The sequence below is a fragment of the Mesoplodon bidens genome (genome assembly GCF_964165515.1).
Source record: "Mesoplodon bidens genome assembly, chromosome: 3".
NCBI classification, from domain to species: Eukaryota; Metazoa; Chordata; class Mammalia; order Artiodactyla; family Ziphiidae; genus Mesoplodon; species Mesoplodon bidens.
Window position 1 is genome coordinate 102,533,463 of NC_138178.1, and position 13,564 is coordinate 102,547,026.

At 46.4% G+C, this 13,564-nt stretch overlaps 1 protein-coding gene across 3 annotated transcripts in view; it reads right to left on the reverse strand.

The window, feature by feature from the left end:
• TEP1 (telomerase associated protein 1) overlaps nt 1–10,798 on the reverse strand; it is a 42,162-nt gene extending 31,364 nt beyond the window's left edge. For all 3 annotated transcript variants that reach the window (XM_081227126.1, XM_081227127.1, XM_081227128.1), the window contains exons 1-7: nt 10,598–10,798; nt 6,267–6,947; nt 3,696–3,875; nt 3,287–3,421; nt 2,372–2,533; nt 1,581–1,742; nt 1,202–1,276 (exon numbers count right to left, since the gene is read on the reverse strand). In XM_081227126.1, the coding sequence (XP_081083252.1) occupies nt 1,202–1,276; nt 1,581–1,742; nt 2,372–2,533; nt 3,287–3,421; nt 3,696–3,875; nt 6,267–6,923 (1,371 nt within the window). In that variant the 5' untranslated portion in view covers nt 6,924–6,947; nt 10,598–10,798. The remainder of the gene's footprint in view (nt 1–1,201; nt 1,277–1,580; nt 1,743–2,371; nt 2,534–3,286; nt 3,422–3,695; nt 3,876–6,266; nt 6,948–10,597) is intronic.
• Nucleotides 10,799–13,564: the final 2,766 nt, after the last annotated feature.

A 13,564-nucleotide genomic window follows, 5' to 3' on the forward strand; every position in this document is an offset into this window, starting at 1 on the left:
GAGAAGCCCGCGTACCGCAAGAGTAGCTCCCGCTCGCCTCAACTAGAGAAAGCCCACGCGCAGCACCGAAGACCCAACACAGCCATAAATAAATAAAATTTAAAATAAATAATCTAAAATAACTAAATAAAATTTTAAATAAATAAATAAATAAATCACTGAGATCTGGAGCGTGTAAATGCAGGCATCAGCACAATGTGAGCTGTGAGGAGTTTAAAAATGAAAGAAGCTGGCTTTCAGAATCTTCTGTGTTAGAAGAGCTAAGTTTGGGTTGTATTAATAGGATGAAGAGAAAAGACCAATGGACCAACTGAGGATGTGTTTTCTTGTAATACTAATATATTTTCCTAAAAAATCTATTTTAATGATGATGATGATGAAATCATCACTTACTCAGTGCCAGGTATTGTTAGAAATACTTCAAATACAGTAACTGATTTAATCCTCACAAAAACCCAGTGAAGAAGGTACTGCTATTATCCCCATTTTATATATGAGGAAAATGAGGCAAGAAGGAGTAAGCCATTCAGCCAAGGTTCACAGAGCCAGCAACTGGTTTGGGGGGCAGGTGGGGAGATTCAAACCCAAATGGTCTGAATCCAGCTTCTATGCTCTTAACCACGAAGACCAGTGCCTTGTTATTAAAGTAAAAGAAAAAAACTTTGTTTGGTTTGTTTTTAAAACTTCCTATGGAAGGTGGACATTTCATAATGTTTTTAACTCAGTTATCCAGCTGGATGTGCCATCTGTCAGTAAAGAATGACACCAAGGGGCCTCCCTGGTGGCGCAGTGGTTGAGAGTCCGCCTGCCGATGCAGGGGATACGGGTTCGTGCCCCGGTCTGGGAGGATCCCATATGCCGCGGAGCGGCTGGGCCCGTGAGCCATGGCCGCTGAGCCTGCGCGTCCGGAGCCTGTGCTCCGCAACGGGAGAGGCCACAACAGTGAGAGGCCCGCATACCGCAAAAAAAAAAAAAAAAAAAGAAAGAATGACACCAAGGAGAGCAAAATGGAAATAAAAGGAGCCTTTCCCGGGGCTCTCAAAACCCCATAATCACAGCTGAGAATTATCCGGGTAGGACATTGGCATGTGCCTACCATACCCACTACTAGTATTTCTGGACCAAATGGAATTCCATTTCTAAATATTAGTTGAGAAAAGACTGTACGTGTATGTTTAGAACCCCAGAACAAGGCACTCACCATCCTCTGTTCATCTTGAAGAGGCCGAATGAACTTTGGCAAGTATTTCTGTGTCTCAGAAAATGTATGCTCCTTCTGTAGGGACAGGACAAGCCATTTCAAAAGGGGAAGTGGAGGTTGTCCCTAGAGAGACCCATTCCAATAGCCTTGAAGGCCCATCTCTACCACAAAGGAAACTGGCTGGGAAAGAGGCAGGCCCTGCCCTCTCTGCCCTCTGAGCTCTACCCAGCTCCTCTGCATTTCTCTGACTCCTTCTGTCCCTGGTGGTAGAAACATGTCAGCTGTTTAAGGAGGTCAGCGTGTTCCCTCATCCCTCTCACTTTCCGGAGGGGGGAAAGGGCCTAGGCTGTGAATGACCAGGGTTGAGGCAGGGACTGACCGGAGGGCGGGGTGGCCGGCGGGGGCGCCTCTTGGCCCGGTGCTTCCGAGGGTTGTACTTAGCCAGCTGGTACTCATCAAACTGGGCAAATTTGTCCGTCATCGCAGCACGCAGGCAGGCAGGCAGGGGCACTAGCCTGTCCTCCTCTTCTCCAGTCAGGTGCTGTCAGAGAGACGAGAAACCCTCAGGAGCGAGACCCTCCAGAACAAAATGAGAGCACGTCATGGGGTTAAGTGACAGCACAGGATAGGAAGGCCCAGCCCCAGCTCTACAACGACAATTTCTGTGGTCCTGGACCTGAGGGCAGACTTTTCAGGTTCTTATTCTCTTCACTGTAAACATGAGGTCCGGAATAACACCAAGTTTTCTCAAACTCAGTCCAGCCCTTCTCAATCATATTCTCCCTGTTGGGCAACCCAGCCTGGTACCAGGAGAAGCTGTCGTGTCTGGGCACCGGGGTTGAGGACAGCTGAGGGCAGGCCAAAGTGTCTGAGAATTTTCTCCACAGATGCAGTGAGCAAAGGAGAGGGAACCAAGTGAGGGTCAAAAGTCAGGAAACTGGGATTCCCTGGTGGCGCAGTGGTTGAGAGTCCACTTGCCGATGCAGGGGACACGGGTTCGTGACCTGGTCTGGGAGGATCCCACATGCCGCGGAGCGGCTGGGCCCGTGAGCCATGGCCGCTGAGCCTGCGCGTCCGGAGCCTGTGCTCCGCAACGGGAGAGGCCACGACGGTGAGAGGCCCGCGTACCGCAAAAAAAAAAAAAAAAAGTCAGGGAACTGAATGCCATACCTGGTAGAACCTGGCTACCTGGATCCAATCAGAAGGCAGCCGGACAATGGCACAGAAATATCGTCGCAGGTAGGGGCGGCAGACTGGCAAGAAGGCAGCAATGGCCAAGACTTTGTTGGCCACATCCCGGACATTCAGCTGCTGCCTGGCGTACAGAGATGCCTAGGGCACAGGGTAGGGAGTGCTGGTCTCTCAGCCACTTCTGCACAGCACCATGCCCTACACTAATTTGCTTATCTAATCTGCCTGCATAAAACCTTTCCTGAGCCCTCCATATTGTCTGTAAATATAAAATCCAAGCCTCTTGGCTTGGCATTCTACATCTTCCATGATCTAGCCCTTATTCACCAGTCTTCTCCTAAGTCTACTTATCCCAATTTAAGGGCCTTGAACCTTGTCCTTTCCCGCTTTGGAAGACCTCCCACCATCAATGTCTATCAAAAACTTACCCAGGGTTCAAACTGCTGATTTATCCTGCCATCTTCCAAAGCTTCATAGGAAACATTTTCCCTCTCTTTTCTGCTTCTGAAACATTCACTATCTACTACTCCATTTGCATTTATATAATATTTGGGATAATTTTTGCTTCGCTAATAATACCAATCCCTAAGAGCCAGGTCCAAGTTTCGTTTTATCTGTTGGTATAACCCTCAAGGCCTAGCATCGTGTACTTAGCCTGTGTACCTACTAAATAAACAAACCCTAGGATACTCTTTCTCAATCCTATCTTCCCCCACTCCTCAGAGAACCCTAGGGACTGGGCCTCAGGCTCACCCAGAGATCCTACTACTACCTTCCTAAGTAAAGTTCCTTCAGCCCCTAGTATAAAGCTGCTCACCATCCCCCTCACACACCATAACCAAATTCCCTTCCTCCTAACTTCCCACTCCCATCCCCTCTTTCATGTCACAATACCTTGAGTATAAATTCAGGCTCCAAGGGGGCAAGTTCACTACAGACTTTGAGGAGGAAAGCCTGGGTAGAGTAAGCTGCATCATTTGTGTTTACATTTGACACCAGAGTAGAACACAGAAAGCTCATTAGAACCATCTGGGAATTGGGAGAGGGAAGAAAGGAGAAAAGAGGTAATAAGGACCAACTTAAGCATCCACTCAGGCCAACTTCCAAAGACAGAGAGAATGAACCCAGATTCAGGAAGATGTCTGTCCGGCTGAGAGGTCAGAAAAGGGGATTAGGAAGTTAAGAAACCAGAGTTCCTTCCCCTTCTCTCTGTGGAGGGGATCAGCCTTTGGTGACCACTCCACCCAACTTCCCTAGGCCCTCCCCTCCACCATCAACCTCTCCCCAGCTCTGGAACTTTTACCTTTTTTTCCTGAAGGGCCTGGTCAGCAGGCTCAGGACGGGATTCCAAGTCCCCAAGGGTGAGCTTCAGGGTCAGCTCCTCCACTTTCTCCTCCTCTCCCAAACTTAGACTATAAAAAGGCATTTGAGCCTCTGCCCATTCCTTGTCTTCTGGCTCTTTCTCTCCAGAAGACCATCGACCCTGGGGATAGTGACAGCTGTTAATCCCGGCACTCACCCACGGCCCCTCATACAAGAGAGAGATCTGAAAGAAGCATCCAGGGCTAGGAAGAGTCCACATCTACCTTCTCGCACCTGAACTCTTCTCCCCTCACACCCCAGCATGGATCTGCCCAGTCTGACAAGAGTGATCTCTCAGTATCACACACACGCTCTTTCCCAAATCAACATTCTGAGCCTTTGCTCAGATGCTTCATGATCTTCCAGCTTCTTTCATCTCCTTATGGATGTCACAGCCTAGGAGCCTGGGGCCCTTCACAACACAGCTCCCAAGAGGCTATTAAGGTATTTGAGAGTCAGAAGAAAAAGGGCCAAGTCCCAGATCAATCGCCCAGCAATCGTGAGCTTACCCTCTGAGCCTCGGCTTCCTCATTCCCTGCCACCTACCTGATGGGGCTGTTACAAGATTAAATGGGGTCATGTATGTATGACTCTTTGCAAATTGCAAAGCCCTAAATAAATGTAAGATGGCAGTAGCTGTAATCCTGACAATGACCCTATGACGTGGATTTTCATTGATCTCATCTTAAAGGTGAGGAAATTAAAGCTTCAAAAGGTTAAGAGTCTTTGGGTAGTACAGTTATTTTCACAGTATTGATTCTTCCAACCCAAGAACATGGCATGTCTCTCCATCTGTTCGTGCTGTCTGATTTCTTTCATCAGTATCCTATAGTTAGATTCTGAGTACAGGTCTTTTGTCTCCTTAGGTAGGTTTATTCCTATGTATTTTATTCTTTTTGTTGCAATGGTAAATGAGACTGTTTCCCTAATTTCTCCTTCTGATCTTTCATTGTTAGTGTATAGGAATGCAAGAGATTTCTGTGTATTAATTTTGTATCCTGTGACTTTACCAAATTCACTGACAAGCTCTAGTAGTTTTCTGGTGGCCTCTTTAGGATTTTCTATGTATAGTATCGTGTCATCTGCCAACAGTGACAGTTTTACTTCTTCTTTTCCAATCTGGATTCCTTTGATTTCTTTTTCTTCTCTGACTGCCATGGCTAGGACTTCCAAAACTATGTTGAATAATAGTGGCAAGAGTGGACCACTCTGGAGAAGATGTGGAGAAAAGGGAACCCTCCTACACTGTTGGTGGGAATGTAAATTGATACAGCCACTATGGAAAACAGGAAACTAAAAAATATTAATAGAACTACCATATGACCCAGCAATCCCACTCCTGGGCATATACCCAGAGAAAACCACAATTCAAAAAGATACATGCACCCTAATGTTCATTGCAGCACTATTTACAATAGCCAGGACATGGAAGCAACCAAAATGTCCATCAACAGAGGAATGGATAAAGAAGATGTGTTACATATATACAATAGAATATTACTCAGGCATAAAAAGGACAAAAATAGTGCCATTTGCAGAGACACGGATAGACCTAGAGACTGTCATACAGGGGTAAGTAAGTCAGAAAGAGAAAACCAAATATCGTGTGGTGTCGCTAATGTGTGGAATCTAGAAGGATGGTACAGATGAACTTATTTGCGAGCCAGAGGTAGAGACAGAGATGTGGAGAACAGACTTGTGGATGCCAGAGAGGGGGAAGGGGAGGTGGGATGAACTGGGAGATTGGGATTGACATATATTCACTACTATGTATAAAATAGATGACTAATGAGAACCTACTGTACAGCACAGGGAACTCTACTCAATATTCTGTGGTGACCTAAATGGGAAGGAAATCTAAAAAAGAGGGGATGTGTATATACGTGTAACTGGTTCACTCTGTTGTACAGCAGAGGCTAACACAACATCGTGGAGCAACTATACTCCAATAAAAATTAATTTAGAAAAAAAAAAGGTTAAGAGTCTTGCCCAAGGTTGAGTGGCTTATAATTGGCAAAACTGGTAGAGGGCTCAGAGTTGCCTTTCCCTCAGTCCAAATCTCAAGTCTACATAGAAGGAATGTGTGTTTGTCTACCAATCCTGACCTGTATACTAAACGTGCTTATATAGGTGTGTACAAGTGGACGTGTGTCTGCACATTCACACACAGGGAAGTGGTACTGTAGTTGTTTCTCATGCCTTGTAAGATCTCAAAAGCACTTGATTGACTCTGCTACTGCAATAGTATATCGGCTCTCCTCCCGAGCAGAGGCTTTCCAAGGACAAAACCTACTTATGCTCTATTGTCCATAATCTCTGCACTAGATAAGCAATAAGAGTAATGATGCTCATGAAGACAGCCCTCAGGTAAAAGAAGCCTCAGGAAGAGGCTCTGAGGAAAGAAGGCACACAGACACAGAGCAGCACAGAGGGACACTGTGGCACTGAAAGCTAGTGACTAGACATTCTAACAGACATGGCTGCAGTGAAGACAACTGTTTGGAGCTATTACCAAAGCTGCTTCCTGAGCTCTCTCTGTGGCAGAGATGGTTTTCAAGACGCTGGGGCAGATCAGAAGGCCTGGACCCTCAGAGAAGCACTGAGCCCTTGAGGCTGGAGGCTCAGAGAGCAGGTGGTTGCTGGCACTCAGGCTGCACAGGTCAGATTGCACCATGTGAGGTATCTGGAGACTCTGGGTTAAGGGGCTGGTGGACACAGTGCTCTTCAGAGTGGGGAGTGTGGCCAGGCACCGGTTCTCCAAGGAGAGGATGTCTGAGTGGGCAGACACATGCCCATGTGGTTTCTCCAAGGTCTTCAGGTCAGGAAGTGTGGCCAGGCACCGGTTCTCCAAGGAGAGGATGTCTGAGTGGGTAGACACATGCCCATGTGGTTTCTCCAAGGTCTTCAGGTCAGGAAGTGTGGCCAGGCACAGGTTCTCCAAGGAGAGGATGTCTGAGTGGGTAGACACATGCCCACGTGGTTTCTCCAAGGTCTTCAGGTCAGGAAGTGTGGCCAGGCACCGGTTCTCCAAGGAGAGGATGTCTGAGTGGGTAGACACATGCCCATGTGGTTTCTCCAAGGTCTTCAGGTCAGGAAGTGTGGCCAGGCACCGGTTCTCCAAGGAGAGGATGTCTAGGTGGGTAGACACACGCCCATGGAGTTTCTCCATGGCTGGAGCCCAACCAGTATATGCCTAGAAGGACAGAAAGACAGGTAACGAGCAGCTGGCTGTATTGGGAGTGCATGCGTACTGGGTGGGACTAAATCTTTCCCATAGTCCTCCTGGTAATGCCAGTGACCTGAAGGCAGAAAACAACCAATATTTGTTTTTCCAGGACTGGGCTCATTCCAAGGATGTATACAGGGAGTATTCTAAGGGAAAGGAGTACGGAAAAGGTGAGGTAGAAGCTTAAGAGTAAGGAAGTTTAAAAAACAAAAAAAGGGACTTCCCTGGTGGTCCAGTGGGTAAGACTCCACGCTCCCAATGCAGGGGGCCTGGGTTCCACCCCCGTTTGGGGAACTAGATCCCGCATTCATGCCACAACTAAGAGTTCGCATGCCACAACTAAGAGTTCGCATGCCGCAACTAAGAGTCCGCATGCTGCAACTAAAAGATTCTGTATGCCGTGACGAAGACCTGGCCCAGACATACATACATACATACATACATATATAAATAAATAAAAAGTAAGAGCTGGAGAGGAAAGGAACATGTCTTCACATGAAGGGGTAAAGGAGACCCCCCAGGGCTATGAGTATGATCCCAACTTAGCACACGAGCCATACTCGTAATCTGGACTCTGGATTCTTAGCTCCAGAGAAACAAACATTTTGATCAAGTTGTCTATACTCACCACCTCAACTTCCTTGCCTCCTACTCACTCTTAAGCAACTGAATGGGATTCTTTTTCCACTATTCCTCCAAGGCTGTCCTCTCAGGTAACTAACGGAATTCTTCTTACTATAAGAATAGACATATCTTGGAGCTTATCTTACTTCATCTCTCAAGTGGAATATGACCCTGTGATCACCGTCTCACTGAAACTCTCTCCCTTTGACTTCCACAGTGCTGTCCCGGTTCTCCTCTTACAACCCTGATCACACCTTCTTGGGGGGTTCTTTCTCTGCTCTTCCTTGAATGTTGATGCTGCTTAGAGTTCTTTTCTAACCCTCCTATGTACTTTCCCAGGGTGGTCTCACCTACTCTGTTGCTCCACATAACACTGCTATGCTGGCAACTCACATATTTATTCCTTGACCTAGATCTCACCTGAGCTTCGTACTCATTTATCCATTCTCCTGTTGGACATCTCCCCTTGGATGACTCAAAGGTACCCAAAACTCCATAGATCCCAAATATATCATCTTTCTACCTCTCCTCCAAATCCATTCCCCCTCATTGCCCCCTATGCTTACAAGGGTTTGGTATAAAATAGGCTTGAGTTTGAATCCTGATGGGACCTTGGGCTAGTTCCTTAAACGCTCTGTGCCGCAGTTTCATCACCTACAAAACTGAAATAAATGCCTACCTCATAGAGTTGTATAGGAATAAATAAGAAAAAAATATATCAAGCACTTAGAGTTAGTAAGTGTGCAATAAGTGGAAGCTATTATTATTTATTATTATCATCCAATAAATTACCAAATCCTATTGATTCTACTCCCTGAATGTCTCCCAGATCTATCCAGTCCTCTCTGTTCTGCCTGCCACCGTCATCGCTGAAACCCTCCAATCCACGTGGCACACAGTATGTAGATCTGCCTAAAGGAGCTCCCAATACATACCCCAGCCACCATTTACAACACCTTGCTTATTTCATCATAATAAAAATTTATCTTGTTAGCCCATTTGCCTACTTGTTCATGGTTTCTCCTTAATAAAATAAAACTCCCTGAGGGTCAGGCCTCCTGTGTCTTGTTCATCTCTGCATGCCCAGCATCACACACATAACCTGGCTTTTGATCTCCCAGCCTCACCTCTTACTGCTACTCCCATCTAACGTTAAGCTTGAACCACAGAAACTGTTTTCAGCTTATGAATTGCCAAGGTACCTCTTGACTCTGGACTTCGCATAGGCAGAGGCCTAGAAGATTCTTCCTTCTACCAAGACCATCCCCCTTCCCCAGCCCCTCCTTTACTAGGCCAAATTCTACTTCCCTCTCACTCTGAAGGCCTCAGTTTAATAGTCAGTTCCTCCAAGGAGCCTCAGGTGACACCCAGCCCCCAGTCTGGTACAGGTGGTCCTTCTATGTTCCCACACTGTACTTCCTCTAGCATAGAACACATCCTCTATATTGTAATTGCCTGGTCATTTGTCTTTCATCCCCCCAGACTATAAGTTCCTGAGCTCTTTAGCCTTGTTCACCATTGTTGCAACAATGTCTAGTCAGTGGGATTCATAAGCTTTTGAGAATCTGGCAAAAGCCATGGAGCTTTTTCACAGGAAAACATGAGTATATACTACTTTGCATTCAATTTTCAGGGAGTCCACCCACGGATCTCCTAGAATCTCCATTAATTACAAGTTAAGAACCTCTGCCTGAGAGGATGCTTGAATTTATATCATTAGGAATGTACATACTCTCTTATTTGGACAAATGCTTATCTCCTATTTACATTTATGTATTTTAGGAATAAGTATGTTGTTAAGTCAATTGCTTAATCCTTAATATGCAAGAGCTTATGGACAGGAATGTAGAATACTTCCAAGAAGACTTGAATGGACTGACAATCCAGAACCAGAAAGGACAATGGATATCTCACTGGACATAAGTGCAGGCGAACTGCATCAAAAATGATGGCCTATATAGGCTTGTACATTTCCCTCATGTCTTTGCACTATACAAGCCCCCAGCGAAAGGACTGGGGAATCTCAGAATCGACTCAAGATTTTCAAAAGAAGAAGTCTCATAACAAAAATTAAGTTAACAGGGCTTCTCTGGTGGTGGAGAGGTTAAGGATCTGCCTGCCAATGCAGGGAACACTGGTTCAAGCCCTGGTCTGGGAAGATCCCACGTGCCACGGAGCAACTAAGCCCGTGTGCCACAACTACTGAAGCCCGTGTGCCTAGAGCCCATGCTCCGCAACAAGAGAAGCCACTGCAAGGAGAAGCCCATGCACCGCAACGAAGAGTAGCCCCCGCTCGCCGCAACTAGAGAAAGCCCTCGTGCAGCAACAAAGGTCCAACTCATCCAAAAATAAATAAATTAAAAAAAATTAAGTTAACAGAAATATAGTTACATGTTTTTCACACCCTGGTGTGTGTGAAGGGAGATTCAGCTGACCTACAAATGAAAAGTAAAAGTCTCTACAAATTAAAGGTTAAAAATCCCCATCTCTAATTCCATTCTCCAGGGATAACCACTGCTAAGTTCTATATGAAGAGTTTCAGACACTTTCTATGCATATACAAATATCTGTATAGGTCTCTACCTTCCCTTCCCCCATATCCACCACCACCCCCCTTTTTGTTTTGTTTTGTTTTGTTTTACACAAAGAGGATCATACTTTAGACACTATGCTGCACTTAGTATGCCTTGGAGACCTTGCCGTGTTAACACATTAATAGCCACCACACTTTTAAGTTGGCTGTGTGACAGCCTACGCTTAAGCACAGCCTGGGTTCCCGTCCCAAGGAGCACACAGCGCAAGGAAGAGCGACCCATTCTCACTTGGTCTCTTCCACCTTCTTCCTGTGCCCTTCTATCCCCCGGCCCTCCCTTTCCCTCATCCTTCCCACTCCCCCTTTCACACACCACACCCGCTCCCGGAGCTGCCGGAGGAGCAGGGCCGAGGCACACCCCTCCCGGCGCCCGCCCAGCGGAGTCCCGGGAGGTCACTACCTGGCCGCGCTAGGTCCTTCCCACCGGCCCCAGCGGCCGAGCTCACGCCTAGACCCGGGGCTAGGGCCAGCTGCTGCCGGCGCTCGACCGTCCCCGGAGCCACCCGGGCCTGAAGCAGCTGGCTGTCACGCGGGTCCGCTCGGTCCTCGGCAGCAGGAAAAGGACCGGGGGCTCTCGCCTCCGCGGGTGGGTAGAGTGGAAGCCGGAAGTGGAGCCGGGCGGGGAGCGGGGAGGAGACAGCGCGCCGCCGCAGACGCGGGGCGGGGCGGCCGCAGACGCGGGGCGGGGCGGTCGCGGCCCGCGGGGAGGAGAGATGCGCGGCTGGCGATGCAACTGCTGAGAGGGTATTGCAGCCTTTTCTGGGGCCAGAGGTTAGTCCCACTCCCTCCCGCCGCCTTTCCCCCCTCTCCCCCCTTCCTCGTCCTCTTTTCTCCTGCCCCTCAGGTTTCCTCCTCTACCAAATTCCTCTCTTTTGTTAAATTTCCTCTCTTTTGTAATATCTTCCGACACCATTTCTTGAAAAAGATTTTGGCATGTTCGCTGCCGATCTGGACACCTTTTGTCCTGGTATCAAATAGTATAGTGGGACTCTTAATTCATGCGAAAGTTACTTGGTGAAAATAGAAATAAAAGGAGACGGAAAGTCTAAAGCAATGGCCTGTAACCGGGTGTAGATAGCAAATAATTAAGGTAGAGTGAACTAAGAGCAGCTTATGTCCATCTGGGATAGGTCCCTGGACAAAGAATTTTTTGGAGCCATCCTGAATGGCTAATGCGGAACTGTTTTCAGAAAGTGGGACCAGGCTCAGGAAAGGGACAAGTGACCTTTAGGATGGTAATGCTCGTGCTGTTTCATAAAGAGCAGGGCCAAACAGATATTAGCAGGAGAAACATGCTTACCTCATGTAAGATAGATTATCTGTCTTCTGGAAAATATCCCTTTCCTAAGGGTAGCGGGTACCCTTGCATTCTCAGGTAACAACTGAAGCTTCAGCTCAGAATCAGGGGCATCCTTTATTCTCAATTTGTTAAGCCAAATCCCACCTAACTTCCTTAGATGCCTCTCTTACCACCTACCCCATTAGTCCCTACACTCTTTTTATAAGAAATATTTTTCTGTCCCCTTTATTATCCTGAACTACGACTTATAAATAATGTATTTTAGCATCACACTGGTGGTACAGGAAGAGTAGCAACTGGTGACCATTGCTTCCTGGTTGACTAGGAGGATCTAGAGTTTCCTTTCTGGTTAGCTGCAAGAGCAAAGAAATTCAAAGCCAGCACATTGGAATCATTGGAAATCTTTTTAAAAAATCCTCAAACCCAGGCCATACCCTAGACTGATTAAATCACAATCTTCAGAGGAGGACCCGGGCATTAGAAGTTTTTGAAACTCCCCAGATAATACTAATGTGCAGACAAGTTTGGGAATCTCTGCCCTAGGATCTTGCTAATCAAGGTATGGGCTGTGGACCAGCAACATCAGCATCACCTTGTTAGAAATGCAGACTCTCAGGCCCCACCTCAGACCTACTGAATCAGAATCTGTAATTTTACAAGATTCCCACTTACATTAAACTTTGAGAAGCACTGATCTAGACAGGTGGAGTGGGGTCTGGAGTCTGCATTTTCAAGCCCTAGGGGCCAGGCCTGGCAATCTGTATTTTACAAGCTCTCCAGGCAATTTTGATACATGCTAAAGGTTAAGAACCCCTGATTAAAACTAGGGTTTTTGCTCACCCCCCTTGAAAATTTCTGATTTGGTAGGTTTAGGATAGGACCTGAGAATCTGCATTTCTAGGAAACTCTTGGGTATTGGGGATTCTGACCTCTGATCCAGGAAACACATTTAGAAAATCACCAGTCTAGAATGATTCTCTAGGCAGAAGGACAGTAACTGACTGATCTCTAAAGGATATTTCAGTTGGATTTTGAGACAGCCAGATGAACTGTCTCTGCCTTGCAACAGAGGAAATCTCTCAATTCACAAGATGTTTACAAAGTCCAAACTCAGCTTTTCTTTTCGGTGGACAGTGCTAAATGCACCCTGTATTATTTGTTCCTTTGAGTCCTGCTTTTCTAAACTAGCCACTCCCTTGAGTTGAAGCAATCTTTCTTCAGATTACTGTCATTCTGCCAACTGAACAACTACCAGAGCTGAGGAGGCACTCCATTCCCCACTGGGTTAACTCTCATAGAGCTTATTTCCAAGTTCTTAGAGGATGACTCACTTTCTCCTCCATAGGTAGCCTACACCCATAATTGTTGATCAATGGTATTAAGCTGCAATATCCAACTGATGAGTGCAGTGTCCAGACTTGCTACTTTCTGGGGTGAAGTTGTGCCATCTCCTCAGCCCTTAGAAGCCTCTTTATTAAGGGCCCTACCACCTATTAAAATTGCTCACCTTTAGACATACAGATGGCCAACAAGCACATGAAAGGATGCTCAACATCGCTAGTTATTAGAGAAATGCAAGTTAAAACTACAGTGAGGTACCACCTCACACGGGTCAGAATGGCCATCGTCAAAAAGTCTACAAATAATAAATGCTGGAGAGGGTGTGGAGAAAAGGGAACCCTCCTACACTGTTGGTGAGAGTGTAAGTTGGTGCAGCCACTATGGAGAACAGTATGGAGGTTCCTTAAAAAATTAAAAATAGAGCTACCATATGATCCAGCGATCTCACTCCTGGACATACATCCAAAAAAGATGAAAACTCTAATTCGACAAGATACATGCACACCTATATTCATAGCAGCACTGTTCACAATAGCCAAGACATGGAAACAACCTAAATGTCCACCCACAGATGAGTGAATAAAGAAGATGTGAGATATATATATATATATCTATATATATATATATAGATATATATATATAACGGAATACTACTCAGCCATAAAAAAAGAATGAAATATTGGCATTTGCGGCAACATTCATGGACCTAGAGATGATTATACTAAG